Here is a 13,287-nt window from a genome sequence, read left to right as displayed (position 1 = left end):
TGAACTTTGGGTGCATAACATACACAAGTGGACGTTGGGCGCATAACATTTGCAAAAGGCACAAAGGCCCACCGAAAAGATTCTGTAGCCATGTATGACAACGCGGAGCTCTAACTAGCAATATGCAGACAGCTATAAGGGATGAAGAGGGTGAAATCTTCAAGAGAGACGATGCGCTGCGGTACACCAGACATGCGTAATGCTAACTTCGGCATTAGAGAAAGCCTAGTTCAATGTTTTTAATACTTTAATACAACAGTCTTCAAGGTGCAGCTCGTAAACCTGCGTGCGGTTGTGCCACAGGAGTCTTAATGCAGAAATGTCTTGAACAGTGAAGCCACTTATTACTTCATGTCACCAATTACGTGCACTGCGCCGAATGTTCATTCGCGTCAGGCAGCCATAAATGAGGGCCAGCAGAAAAGATCCACCCTTGTCGGCCTTTGATGGCGCTACTCTCGTTGAATGAAAGTGCCCTGGGTTAGCAGAGCACGATAGGCGAGCCCTCGTCCGTTCTCTAAAACACGTAGCAGGCTTTCGTCGCGGATCGGTTAGCGCAAGCACTGGTGGTACTTGACGGATTTGATATCGCGACGAACCCTCCGCGTGCAGGCGTCATGTGCTGATACTGTGAATAACATTTATCATCGTGTGCAGTTATATTTACATATGACGTGTGCTTTTTTCAGGTCAGGACGGTTTGTGAAGGCTGTGGTGAAGATGGACCCAAAGGAAGGTGACTATCACTACGTTTCAGTTAAGATTATCCCTCCTACGTTGCAAGAATGAGAAACGCATACAAAGAAGAGTTTTTTAAAGCCACAATTTTTTTTTGCAACGACTCATGCTGAAACTATGCGGTCAACTTGTTGAATTCGAAAACATTAAGGTTATTCTTTAGCTGCGCAGAATCTTTATAAGTTGCCTGTGGGAGATGGCACAATTCGAACCATTGATACAAAAACGCTGTGTAGCGGCTATTACTTTACGAAAGATTATTGCCTCACAGGACAATTAACACAATTACGCTAATTATCATTTTGATTTATTCCTTTACTTCACATGTTTAAATTTACGAGTTGTGGCTAGTGAGTCTGCACAACTTATCGATTCGGTACAAATTCTGAGGATAAGCAAGTTTGGAAACACTAATTTTCAGAGTTGGCATTATGAAACATCGTTCCAGCGCACAATTGAACACGGACGAGAAGAGAAAGACAACAGGAACGCCGGACTTCAACTGAATTTTAATCATGGTAAACAGGGCTTTATGTACGCAGGGGGAGGGAGTGGGGGGCTGCTAGTGCGCAGGACCACTCAAAAATATTTCCTTGTTCTAGGCAAGTCATCAGAGGTGTCAAACCAAAATAACAAAAAAAAAGAATCTTTTCCCTCTTCTTTTGAAAGAACTTGATTATCTCAGGCAAACGGGTGTGTAGAATCGGCTTGGTTGGGCGGGAGATGCGCAAGATTGTACTGAGTGATGTAAAAGAAGAGAGGGAAAAGATTTTCTTTTTCTTTGGTTTGACACCTCTGATCACTGTTGCCTAGAACAACGAAATATTTTTGAGTGGTCCTGCGCATTAGCAGCCCCCCACTCCCTCCCCCTGTGTACATGAAGCCCTGTTTACCATGAATAAAATTCAGTTGAAGTCCGGCGTTCGTGTTGTCTTTCTCATCTAGTCCGTGTTCACTTCTGCGCTGGAACGAAGTTTCATAATGCTAATCATAACCAACTAGCCCAGCTGTCCATACTTAGTATTTTCAGAGTGTCTGATGAAATGCATTGACGTTAGACTTATTTTTGAACTTCAACGCACAAAACAGTATTCTTTCGAAAGAAAGTGGAACAGAGAATTTTTACCACAAGTTTTACAGCGCATATCTGGAAACCGGTGCCATCCTCATAATTCGTTCTAAGTCTTGCACACTGCTAGCTGCAATACGTAGGTTGAAATGTGTGGCAACGTGAATAATTAAGACGTTATTTTGCGTAATTATGGTAATTTTTATTTGAGAATTTCAATTTCTCGACGTAATACCACCTCATCGAGTAATTTTGATCAATGATTAGGATAGTGTTAGAGGCCACAAGGAATTTCCACAATTGTGTGCATGTAAAAAAACTCCTTGTGTGTGCTACTACTAAAGCGAAACGGATCAGCAATTCTGAAGTAATTTTCCTAAAGTTCTAAATAAATGACCACTTTTAATTCATTTGATGGAATAATACCGCCGGAAATGAGAGAAACTTTCCTTTTCTTCAATTTCGCCCCGATATTAGAGCAGGTACGTCAACATCAGGTCCGGTATTTTCAAGTACTCAAATTGTGACCGATTCGCCACACACTTTTTGAAAGTTGCTGTAATCCGTTGTTCACCTCTTCAACGCAGTTCAATGCTTGAAAAAAAAATTCGGGAATTCACGATAAGCTGGTGCGAAAGCTTTACCGTGGCTTCCACCTTTTTCTACAATTTTCAATGCTAGTTTCTTGGTCGGAATGATGGCGCTTGTTTTAGAATTGATTTTCGCAGAGTTGACCTGCATATTGCTCGATGTTCCCTATAACAAAAAAACCCCTAAATTGGAGGCCTGTTATCGGAATACGTTAAAATGGAACAATATTTCTACTCATCATCCACGGCAACGAATTTGCTCCTCGCAAGGGGAGTCTGCATCAGCAAGCGTTCGGTGTGACCGACACCACTAACCCGAGCACACGAGGGTCGGACCCTCCCGCGTGTTGCCGTGCGCGGCTTAGCCGTGTCAGGGGAAAGCGAGATCCTGCGAGTTCCGACGCTGCTGGGTGTTTAGACCTTTAAGCTCTAAACAGCGACTTACAATGCCGAGGATACACACCTCTTCGGCCTCTCTTCCACATAGACGGTACCTCCAGATTGATGCGCCTGGAAGGAAATCGTCAGTGGCAGTTTCCTGTCCTCTTCAATCTTCGTTTTTCTCTTGTAATCTTTCCTGTCCTCTCTTCACTTCTCACTTCCGAGTGTCCCAGTGGCAAGGGTTAACCTTGTGTGGCTAGCCATTCTTGGTTATGCTGTATTTGGTTATAGCAGCCATGTGCGGCTAGCCTTGGCAGGGCCTTCCTCGCAGGAACTTCTGTCTCGTCCCCCTTTTGGACTCTACGATGGGTGGTTGGCATTGCCGCTGAAAACGCCATCTACACTTATGGCGGATGCTTTCCTTAAACTCACTGATCGCCCTCAATGATGGCGCACCGAAGATGTCTTCCCGTTTTTCGGACGCCAGATCCTGAACTTTCCTCGATTCAACATTATTCACTCTGAAAAGTCTTACAAACCAGTAAGATCCAGTTCACCGTTCCTTGTTTCAGCCGTTGTGAAGTTTTTGGTCCAGGTTATAAGGCGTGAAGGATGGCAAGCGGTGATCTCTTGGAGCTCCGTGATCAGAAGCAATATGAGAAACTGCCGAAACTAGTATCATCTGGGGGAGACCCAAGTAACAGTAACCCCACACCGTACTATAGACACCACCCGCGGCGTTGTCTCGGGCGTTGATTTCCTGGACCTGACTGAGGCTGAACTCTTGGACAGCTTGGGTGAACACAATGTCCGGCCCACACGCAGGGAGCCGGCGGTGACACCATCAGCGCCCCCCCCCCCCCTCGGCGGCTACAGCTCGCGCTGCTCCGCCATCTCAGAAGGGGCCATCGACCTCCGGGCTAGTGGTCTCAAAGGTCTCGTCCAGCGTGTCGAGGTCTTCACAAGCAGCGACGAGATTATCGTAATCGCTCCAGTAAAGAAAAACCTCGCGTCACGGTACCTGGAAAGGGCCCGTAAGCTTATCTGCGTCTCTAAAACAAACAGCACAAGATACCTTAATCATAATGGAAACGCAAATACTACAGTGGAATGTCGGAGGACTTCTTCATAGCCTTGACGGCATTATAGAACTACTACCCAAACGCAATCCAATGTTCGTAGGTTTGAAATGTATCTCTTGAACATACACGAACACGCAATTTTCTGCGTAATTACAGCATCTTCTGAAAAGACCGAGCCGAGGGACGCCTCCGGTGGTGTAGGCATAGTCGCCGACAAATCTGTAGCTTGACGACACGTCGACGCTTCAGACGCTCCTTGAGGCATTGTTAGTTCGGGACATTCTTTTTAATAAATTAGTCGCTGCATATTCTCTTTATATACCACCAAACCATCTCGAAAAAGTGTAACCTCATTGATCAGCTTCCCAAGCCTTACATACTCTTCGGAGGTTTTAACGCTCATAACACGATGTGTGGAGACTCACGATGCGACGGGATAGATCAACTCATTGTAACTTTGCTTTTAACCTCCGGAGCGTGCCTCAGCAAAAGAACATGCGTATTGTAATCCACATCACAATTCATACTCTTCAATAGACCTGCGATCCCCTTCGCTTCTATCTTTTCTGATTTAGACTGATGTGTGATTAAAAATCTATTTGGAAATTATAAGTTCCAACTAGCGCTGAACTTAGTAAACCAACCTGACTTCCCTCCGTACGCCCCACGCTGGAAGCTAGCCTCAGCTGACTGCGAATGTTTTAAGGAATCCACTACTTGTCAGAAGATTTTATAGATAATTTTAGTATAGGTTATGCTGTTTCGTACTTTTCGGCGGCATCAATGATAAAAACGGTGAAGTTCATTCCTCAAACAAGTGGCACTTCATTCAAAACAAGGGTCCCTTGGTGGAAGGACGATTGCAGACTGGCATACAGGAGACAAAATAAAGCATGGGGCAAACTACGTGAATATCCTATGGCCGAAATTCTAATAGAATTTCAATGTGTTAAATAAGAAAGACGTGAGGAAAGGCTGGCCGAAGTTTCTCTCAAGTATTAAGTCGAATACTCAAGAGGGCAAACAGTGGCTATGGTGTTGGGCTGCTGTGCACCAGCTCGCGGGAACTAATCCCGGCCACGGCGGCCGCAAACACCCGTGCATTAGACTTAGGTGCACGTTAAAGGACCCCAGGTGGGTGAAATTCCAGGAGTCCTGCGTTACGGCGTGCCTCATAATCGGAAAGTGGTTTTGGCACGTAAAACCCCATAATTCAAGAGGCTGAAGTATTGGACGGGCTAAGAATGCTAAAGGGGCAAGAAATTCATCCGTTGCCCCTAGTGAATGATGACGCGAACAGCGTGTAAGACCAAGCTGCCGCTCGTGGCAAACACTGAGCGCGTTTCCAGTTCTAACCAGTATTCCGCGGCATTCTTCAAGCACAAACAAGTAGCAGAACACAAGGCTATCGACCGCACGTGCAGAGAACGAATCCTATAACCTGCCTTTTACCATTGCCGAGCTGACAGCCTCCTTGGCTGCATGTCGGTACTCTGCACCTGGACCTGACAGGATTATGTACGACATGATTAAACGCCTCTCCAGTGATACTCAAAGCTACTCGCACTTTTCAACGCTATACGAGTTGCCGGGTACCTTCCTACTGCATGGAAAGAAGCCCTTGTCGTTCAGATTCTGAAACAAGGCAAATACCCCACATTAGTTAAAAGTTGCCGCCAAATCGCCCTCACAAGCTGTATTTGCAAACTTTTTGAAAAAAAAAACTAAATATGATTAATGGTCGCCTTTTTCGCACTTCCTTGAATCAAGCAAAATTCTTCATCCATATCGCTGCGGTTTTAGAGAAGGACTGCCTACAACAAACCATCTAGTGCGCATCGAAGCAAACATTCGCGACGCCTTCGTGCATAAACAATCCTCCTTATCCTTGTTTCTCGATGTGGAAAAGGCGTACGATACAACTTGGCGTTATAGAATCCTGCGTGACCTGTCGACGCAGGGCATCCGTGGCAACATGTTATTTATAGGAAGCTACCTATACAACCGTACATTCCGGGCGAAAATAGGTAATGCACTGCCGCGTGTATACTGGTGTGCCCCAGGGATCCGTACTCAGTTGCGCGCCCTTTGTCGTTAAGATGAAGACGCTTGGTACATTATCACAACCAGCTATTTTTTATTCCCTCTACATAGACAACTTACAAATACGTTTCAAATCTTGCAACCTTACTTTGTTCAAGCACTGTTTTACTTGTCTGACAAACTTCCTAAGGGGGCAGATGGAAAAAGGGTTCCAAGTCAGCCCCAACAAAAGTTGTGTTTTCACCAGGAAGAAAGGACTTGCTGCAGATCCCACTGTCGAAATGTATTGGCGATAAATACCTGTGAACAAAGAGCACAAGTTTTTAGGCACCATACTTGACTCTAAACTTTCTTTCATTCCACACATAAGATATCTCAAAGTGAAATGCATAAAACATGAATTTACTGAAAATTTTACGTCACGCATTCTGGGATCGTCAGGAAATGTTTAATGAATCTTCACAAGAGATTAATTTGATCACAATTGGACTATGGTACCGTCGTATATCAGTGCCGCCCCAAGCGCGCTGAAGATGCTAGATCCCGTCAACCTTCTAGGTACCCGCCTGACCACTAGCGGATTCGGAACAAGCCCTACCGAAAATCTTATACGTAAAATCAAACGAGTCGTCACTCCACTTGCAGAGGGCATGCATGAGCTTCACCTACTTTCTCAATGTGCACTGCAATCGGAACGTCCGTGTTCTACAACCGTTAACGGTTTGACGTGTGCAACACTTTTTCGTAATATACCTTCTTTGAGACTACCTTTCTCTCTGCGTGTGAAAGAACTTGCCGAAAAAATGAGTCTCACTTTTCGAACATCGCCGAATGCCTCTCGGGAAGCTGTTACCGACCCGGGAGTGGCAACTGATAGAACGCGATTCATCATTTGTACAGGTCGCAAAGCACGCTCCGGAGCCCGAAATCGCGATGCATTTTCATGAACTGCAATCGAAGTACTCTTGCTCAGAATTATACACGGACGCGTTAACGTCACGGGCTGGTGTCTCTTACGCTGCTGTTGGCCACTCTTTTTCCAAACCTGACCACCATGCAAATATGCGGTACTGTCTGTGGTAAAACACATATATTAAATTTAGAGAGCAATAATCTCACTCGTAAATCCTTGTAAAAGCGTTAATGTCTTTACAAATCCTGTTTTTTATTGAACTCTACTCACTCTTGTTCAACATTATTTATCTCGTAGTCATGTAATATGCTGGGTTCCTGGACATTGAGGAGTCGAAGGTAATGTGCTTGCCGACGAAATCGCAAGGTGTTATTTGTTCTGCTGCTTCCCCTGCCACATATCTGAAGCCTTAGATACGAAACAAACTGCGACGCCACTGGCAACGCTTGTGGGATGCTGAAACGAGCAATAAGCTTCACGTGATAAAGCCGAAGTTGGGTTTCTGGCCCCCAACTACGAAAACACGAACACATGTCCTATTCACTCGAATCGGAATAGGACACATATTTGGCACTCATAACTTCCTCTTGACTAGTAACGAGCCCCCAACCTGTGGTAGATGTGACAGGCTGACCATCCTCGTCTTCCTGGAGTGAGTGGAAGCCGAAAGAGGAAGAAGCATTTTCCTTTTGCTTACCGCTATTGTGTCCCTCTTCATCCGGCTATGTTCCTTGGTCAAGAACAGCTTTTCAAGAGCAAACGGTTCTCGCTATCTTGATGTTGTCCTATATGTTATAAGCCCAGTAGTTTTGTAGCGCTTCCTCTTTCCAGGTGATGCCGCTTTGATAGTTGTTTTTTATAGCGCATACAATACAGTACAATCCTTATTGTGCATAAATACAAATAGCAGGCCTGCAAAAGCCACAGAGCCTCCAGGCCTTATGTTTCAAGGGCACTGGTGGGGTAATAGTGCTCAAGCCAATGTTATCAGCTTACGTATTTTGTATATCGCATCATTCTTTCGCAACGCATTTCAATGCTCATAGTACACGTCATTAGTCATTGCCATAATCTTACACGTAGATATTACGCAATTTAGCGACCATGTTTAGGCGCCTTTACAGCCACGTCACATCAACTTCATAGAACTCATCACACCACTTCGACCTCATTAACACTGGCATGGTGCTCTTTGGCCATACCTGGCGCTTCCGCCACTAAAGACCACACATTCAGTCAACGAATTTTTTTTATTTAAAACGAAAAGGTCAAGCGTACAGACTATCGGAAGCAGATATTCTAGGCCGTGAATGACACTACAAAAGTTGGTGAATTGCAAAACTAAGCACTGTTTTCAACTATTCACTTTGGTTGTAAATATTGCTCTCAATTCTCTGAAGAGCACCTACAGAGACACTAAAGTGGGCAAGATAGTGCATTATAGACTGATCCGAACGGAACTGCTAGCTTGGGAGTTCGGATTTTGCTAAACACTCGTAAGCATTGCTACAGTATTAAGTCGTGAAATTGTATTAACTTCATGCGCTTTAGTTTCTTTGCAACAAACCAGATCTCAGTTTTGTAAACTGTAGTGTCAGAGTTGTAAAGTTGTGAACTTTCTGCATAATCTGAGACTTATCAATTTTCGGCAACATTTGTGGAAAGCATGAGGTTCTAAATCAGAACTCTGCATCCTCTGTTGCTGGGTACCTAGATGTATGGTTGTCACGAAGAACTTAGAAAAGTACACGAACAAGCGTCATTATCAGCAGCAGTTTATTTTACGCAAAAAACTTGACACTTTTACAAGTGCACGCTTGCGTATCTTATCGTACAAAAGGCACCTGACGCGGTGTGGAATCTGAGTCGACTCTGTGTGCCACTGAGTTTGCTCTGTCAAAGAAAGAGGCGTACCGCTGACAACACTTACCATGTTTCTTAATATCAAACGCTCAAGTGTTTCTCTTGCGGCGGAGTTCCTGCTCAGAATTCGTGCACTACCGAATTGCAGCTCGCATCCACGAGTGTTAACATGCATCAACAATTGTGCGCAGTCAGTCTTATTAAAATTTTACGCATGCTCCCTCATTTTGACTCGCGCAGTTCCCAGTCTGCCCAACATAGCACTTGCCACTGGAGAATAGAACCTCATACACCACTGCTGTGGAACATTAGGTGAATGTCGTAGAATGTCTCTTGTGTTTTCCTCCTTTTTACGTCACCGTAGCAAATTGGAAAACGTATTTTTGAGCTTGGTAGGGACGGAGAACACAACAGGCACACCGCGTCTCCGAACGACTATCTTGATGTTGTGTGTAATCTTGCACGGAAAGGGCACCGCTTCAGACCTCACATTTTTCTTGTTTCGTCTCGGTCCTAGTCCAGCTAGTTCTACGTTTCACAAGCTTTTGTAGGAGCATTTCAGTAAGTCGTACTCATGGAAAATGAGCGAAGCACGAATTCGAAAACTAAACAAAATCAAATGTGGCCAGGAGTTCTTGATGGCAGGATAAAGGCAGTTGGCAACATTCGCCTTTTGAGTCTTCCAGCATGCAAATCAATAGAACAGGTCCTTCTCTGTCGGCAGGTAATGAGCCCAAGTTATTTGTTTCCTAAAAAACTGCTGCTTGATAAACTTAAATCTTAATAAACTTAATAAATCTGAATAGAGCCGGACGGCGGGAGTTCGTGTGTAAAGGGCATGTCTCGGCGATGTTGTCTAAAACAGATGAAATCTCCCCAACCATAAATATTTCTGTGAGATTGCGCTTCTTAAATATTAAAACATTATTCACATATGAAAAATTACATTCTCCTGGTTAAAATTCTTATCGAAATAACGGCCGAATCCCGCTAGTGATTGGAGACCTGTCCACGTCGCGGCCTTGTTGCCTTTGTATGCCCATCCGTCTACTTCTATACTTATAAATTCTACGCTCCAAATAAACTTGATTACGGAAAAATTGCTGGCTATTTCTTTGTAATGGCTATAGCATGACATCTAAGAAACTAACCTGCCGAACACAAGGCTGTGATAGGCAGTTGCTAGAACTTAATTATCTCTGAAATACCGCAAACTTCATTTAAATCAATCCAGCGATCGTGTAACCAGAGAATTTCTGCGCTTTTATCTCCAAGCGAAAGCTTAAAAGGACACTAAAGGCAAATACTAAGTCGGCGTGGATTGTTCAAGTACAGTCCCAGAAACATCGCAACGCTTTTTTCGTGCCATGAAGAATTTACGAAGGAATTGCATCTGAAGGGTGCGAATACCTTTTTAGAAATTCAAGTCTCCGGCCACCCAACAGGGGAGTCGTGACGTTGCATGCGCCATCACCACCCTTTGCTGCCTTCGGTGGGTAAAACGGCGCCCGACAGACGGCGGTACCGTCAAGTGGCGTAGACCGTTCGGGCATCCCGCTACATGACATGGAAATTGAATTCTCTGCCACTTGGAGTTTGTGCGAGTGTCGCGAGCCAGAAAAACCAGTGCAGCACTACGCGATAACGAAACTACTGAAACACGTAAGTGTCGACGGTGCGGAATCGCGCAAAAACGAAACCTTTCGACCACCCGCGTCGTTTTCAAGGGGCATTTCGACGAGTTCTTGTTCTAAAAATGAAATAGAACTAGGCAGCTCGCAATTCAGTCGTATACCATACAAGGAATATTTCTGCAGTGAGTGGTTGTCATCGTCATCGGGCAAGTACTCCCAATGTCCCGTGAGAGTCTCTTATGTCATTTAGCTCAACGTCTTGATTATTAAAGCTCTCGTCGTGATAATATTGGCACCTTAGATATTCTCGAGCACTGATCTATCACTTTAGCTTGACTTAGTATTTGTCTTTAGTCTCCTTTTAATAAATCGGCTGCAGTTCGCAGTCGTCTACTCTGTGTTGGGTCGCCAACTCTTTGTGGGAACGCTAACCTAGCAGTTTTGCGGACGGAATGAATGTGCAGTCACCCTGATCAAATAACTTCGGCCTACATTAAGTTGCATGTACAAGCACTGCTACAATACATGCTCTTCTGTTCCTTTCTCCAATAGCGACCGAACCACGTCCGCCCGGCGATATGGCCCCCCTGATGCTCCCGGACTACTCTTTCCTCTTCAAGAAAGCCTGCTTCTCTCCTAACTGTTCTGACGCCGGTCATTTTCAGTGTTGGCCTCTAAAGAAAGCTCGCAGGTTGTAGCAGCCACCTCATGGCGATGGCGCAACCCTTTTGACATCCGTATGCTTAAGTGTTTTTCAGTCATTTTAAGAAAAATGTGATATTGTACCCGATACCTACCTGATTTTACCTACCTATTTTACCTGCCCGATGCCTATACCTGATTCTATACATGATGTTGACGACTCCTATTTAATTAGGGTTTTATTGTAATAACAGTTGTGAGTTAGTGGTAAATGCTACCTAGCGTGCACCACTCCTGTTTGCGCAGTACACAGAACACAGAGTAGCGAGACGCGTTTGCTTACAAGGTTAACCTTCTCATTACCTCACACGGCACATCGCATCGTGGCAGAAGTGTTCAAGTTCCATTAAATCATAGAACTGTGCGTTACAAAACCACTATAGGATTATGACGTATGCAGTACTGGCACACTAGATTGATTCTGCCCCCATCCCAGGGTTCTTTAACGCGCACCTAACCTAAGTGCATGAGCGTATTTGTATTTCGCCCCCGTCGAAATGTGGCTGCCGCGGTCGGGATTGAAACCGCGATCTCGAGCAATGCCATAGCCGCAAGGCTACCAGGGCCGGCACAGAGGTTTTTAAGTGCGACGCCTAGGCACTACGGTGCTACGATGTCCCCTAGACGCTACGGTGCTTTAATGAGACTCCGAGACTACACGTCCTGCGTCAGTCGTCCGCTTAACACATTCGCATGGTTTTATTTTTAATCGCAAAAACGTACCGTACCATGAACTTCAGTTTATACAATTTGCCCCAGAGTCCTTCGTGAAAGGATCATAGTAGCCCCTATCCCTAAGAACCAGAGTCCAAAATACCACCGGGGACGTAGAAGTGCTCGAGCTCGAAAGTTAATGCAGCAATTCGGTGGAAACCCGAATACAGTCTACACAGATGTCGCTCGATGTGGTGCTTACAAATACGCCCTCGCAGTGGTAGGAGCGGCCGCAAATCAAGGGCTTGTGACTTGCGCTACGGCTAGAGTTGCATCTGCGAATACCGCAGAAGCTTCAGCCATCGCGCTAGCTATTAAAACTAAGGACGCTCTGGGACAATCGTCGATAACGCTTACAGATTCACAAGTCGCATGTAGACTATTCCTCACCGGGAGGTTACCACACAGCACCACTCACCTATTAGGATCCAACTTAACGCAGACACACATCATCTGGTGCCCGAGTCACGCAGGACTCGAGGGCAATGAGAGAGCGGACGGTGCAGCTCGTGCTTTTGTCAACCGAGCAGTCGACCACTCTGACGAAAATCCCTTTTTACCACGAGACATCCTTGAGGACCAGCGGCGCGAGCGAAGAAAGTACAGTCCACCACACCCTGACCTATCCAGGCAGGACTCTTATGACTGGCGCCGAATACAGACGCACACATTTCCAAACCTTCATTTGAAAAATGCCATTCACCCAACGCTGTACAGCGTTCGCTGTCCTTGGTGCGGAGGCCGGCCAACTCTCGCCCACATTACGTGGGACTGCCAGAACAGGCCACCCAAAATTAATACACCGAAAATAGCCGGCAAACTTTCCGGAAGGGAGCAGTGGGAGACTTGGCTCGCCAGCGAGGATCGGGAGATGCAACTAGCGCTCCTCGACCAAGCACGGCGGACCGCTCAAGCCAGTGGGGCCCTGGACTAGGGGCTCCACCCACTCTCTTTCTGCACTTTTCTTTCTTTTAAATAAAAGTTTTGATATATATATGCCCGCAGTCGTGTCTAGTAGCAGCTAGCGTGTCGCGGGGGCACGCGCCTCGAGGCACCCTAGTAGTAGCGTTTTCTCTCCTTCGCACATCGCCGTTTCCACTCCTGCCCTCCTCCATAAGTGCTAGTTCCTAGCTAAGAGTGCCAAGGCTGTTCAGCATTATGAAACATAGTTCCAGCGCACATTTGGACACGGACGAGGAGAGAAAGACAACACGAACGCCAGACTTCAACTGAATTTCATTCATGAAAAACAGGGCTTTTATGTACACAGGGGGAGGGGGTGGGGGACTTCTAGTGCGCAGGACCACTCCAACAAGTTTCCTTGGTCTAGGCAAAGGTCATCAGAGGTGTCAAAAAAAAAAAAATTTCCCTCTCTTTTTAACTCACTCAGTACAATCTTGTTCATCTCCCGCCCTACCTAGCTGATTCGACACACCCGTTTGCCCCGAGATAATCAATTTCTTTTGTCCCGAGTGCAACAGAAGGAGCACTGACACAGTAATCTTTTTCATTGTAGATACAAAACGCTGCAAATATTTCCCGGTGTTTCTGATTGCAA

The 13,287-nt window shown here is 45.6% G+C and overlaps 1 protein-coding gene across 1 annotated transcript in view; it reads left to right on the top strand.

The window, feature by feature from the left end:
* Nucleotides 1–11,053, top strand: part of LOC142570025 (uncharacterized) — a 36,494-nt gene extending 25,441 nt beyond the window's left edge. The window contains exons 5-6 of the mRNA XM_075678638.1: nucleotides 690–736; nucleotides 10,866–11,053. Of these exons, the coding sequence (XP_075534753.1) occupies nucleotides 690–736; nucleotides 10,866–11,011 (193 nt within the window). The 3' untranslated portion in view covers nucleotides 11,012–11,053. The remainder of the gene's footprint in view (nucleotides 1–689; nucleotides 737–10,865) is intronic.
* The last annotated feature ends 2,234 nt before the right edge of the window (nucleotides 11,054–13,287 follow it).

The sequence above is a fragment of the Dermacentor variabilis genome, chromosome 1 (genome assembly GCF_050947875.1).
Source record: "Dermacentor variabilis isolate Ectoservices chromosome 1, ASM5094787v1, whole genome shotgun sequence".
NCBI lineage: Eukaryota > Metazoa > Arthropoda > Arachnida > Ixodida > Ixodidae > Dermacentor > Dermacentor variabilis.
Note: the sequence above shows the minus strand (reverse complement) of the source record. Positions and strands in the feature narration are given on the sequence as shown.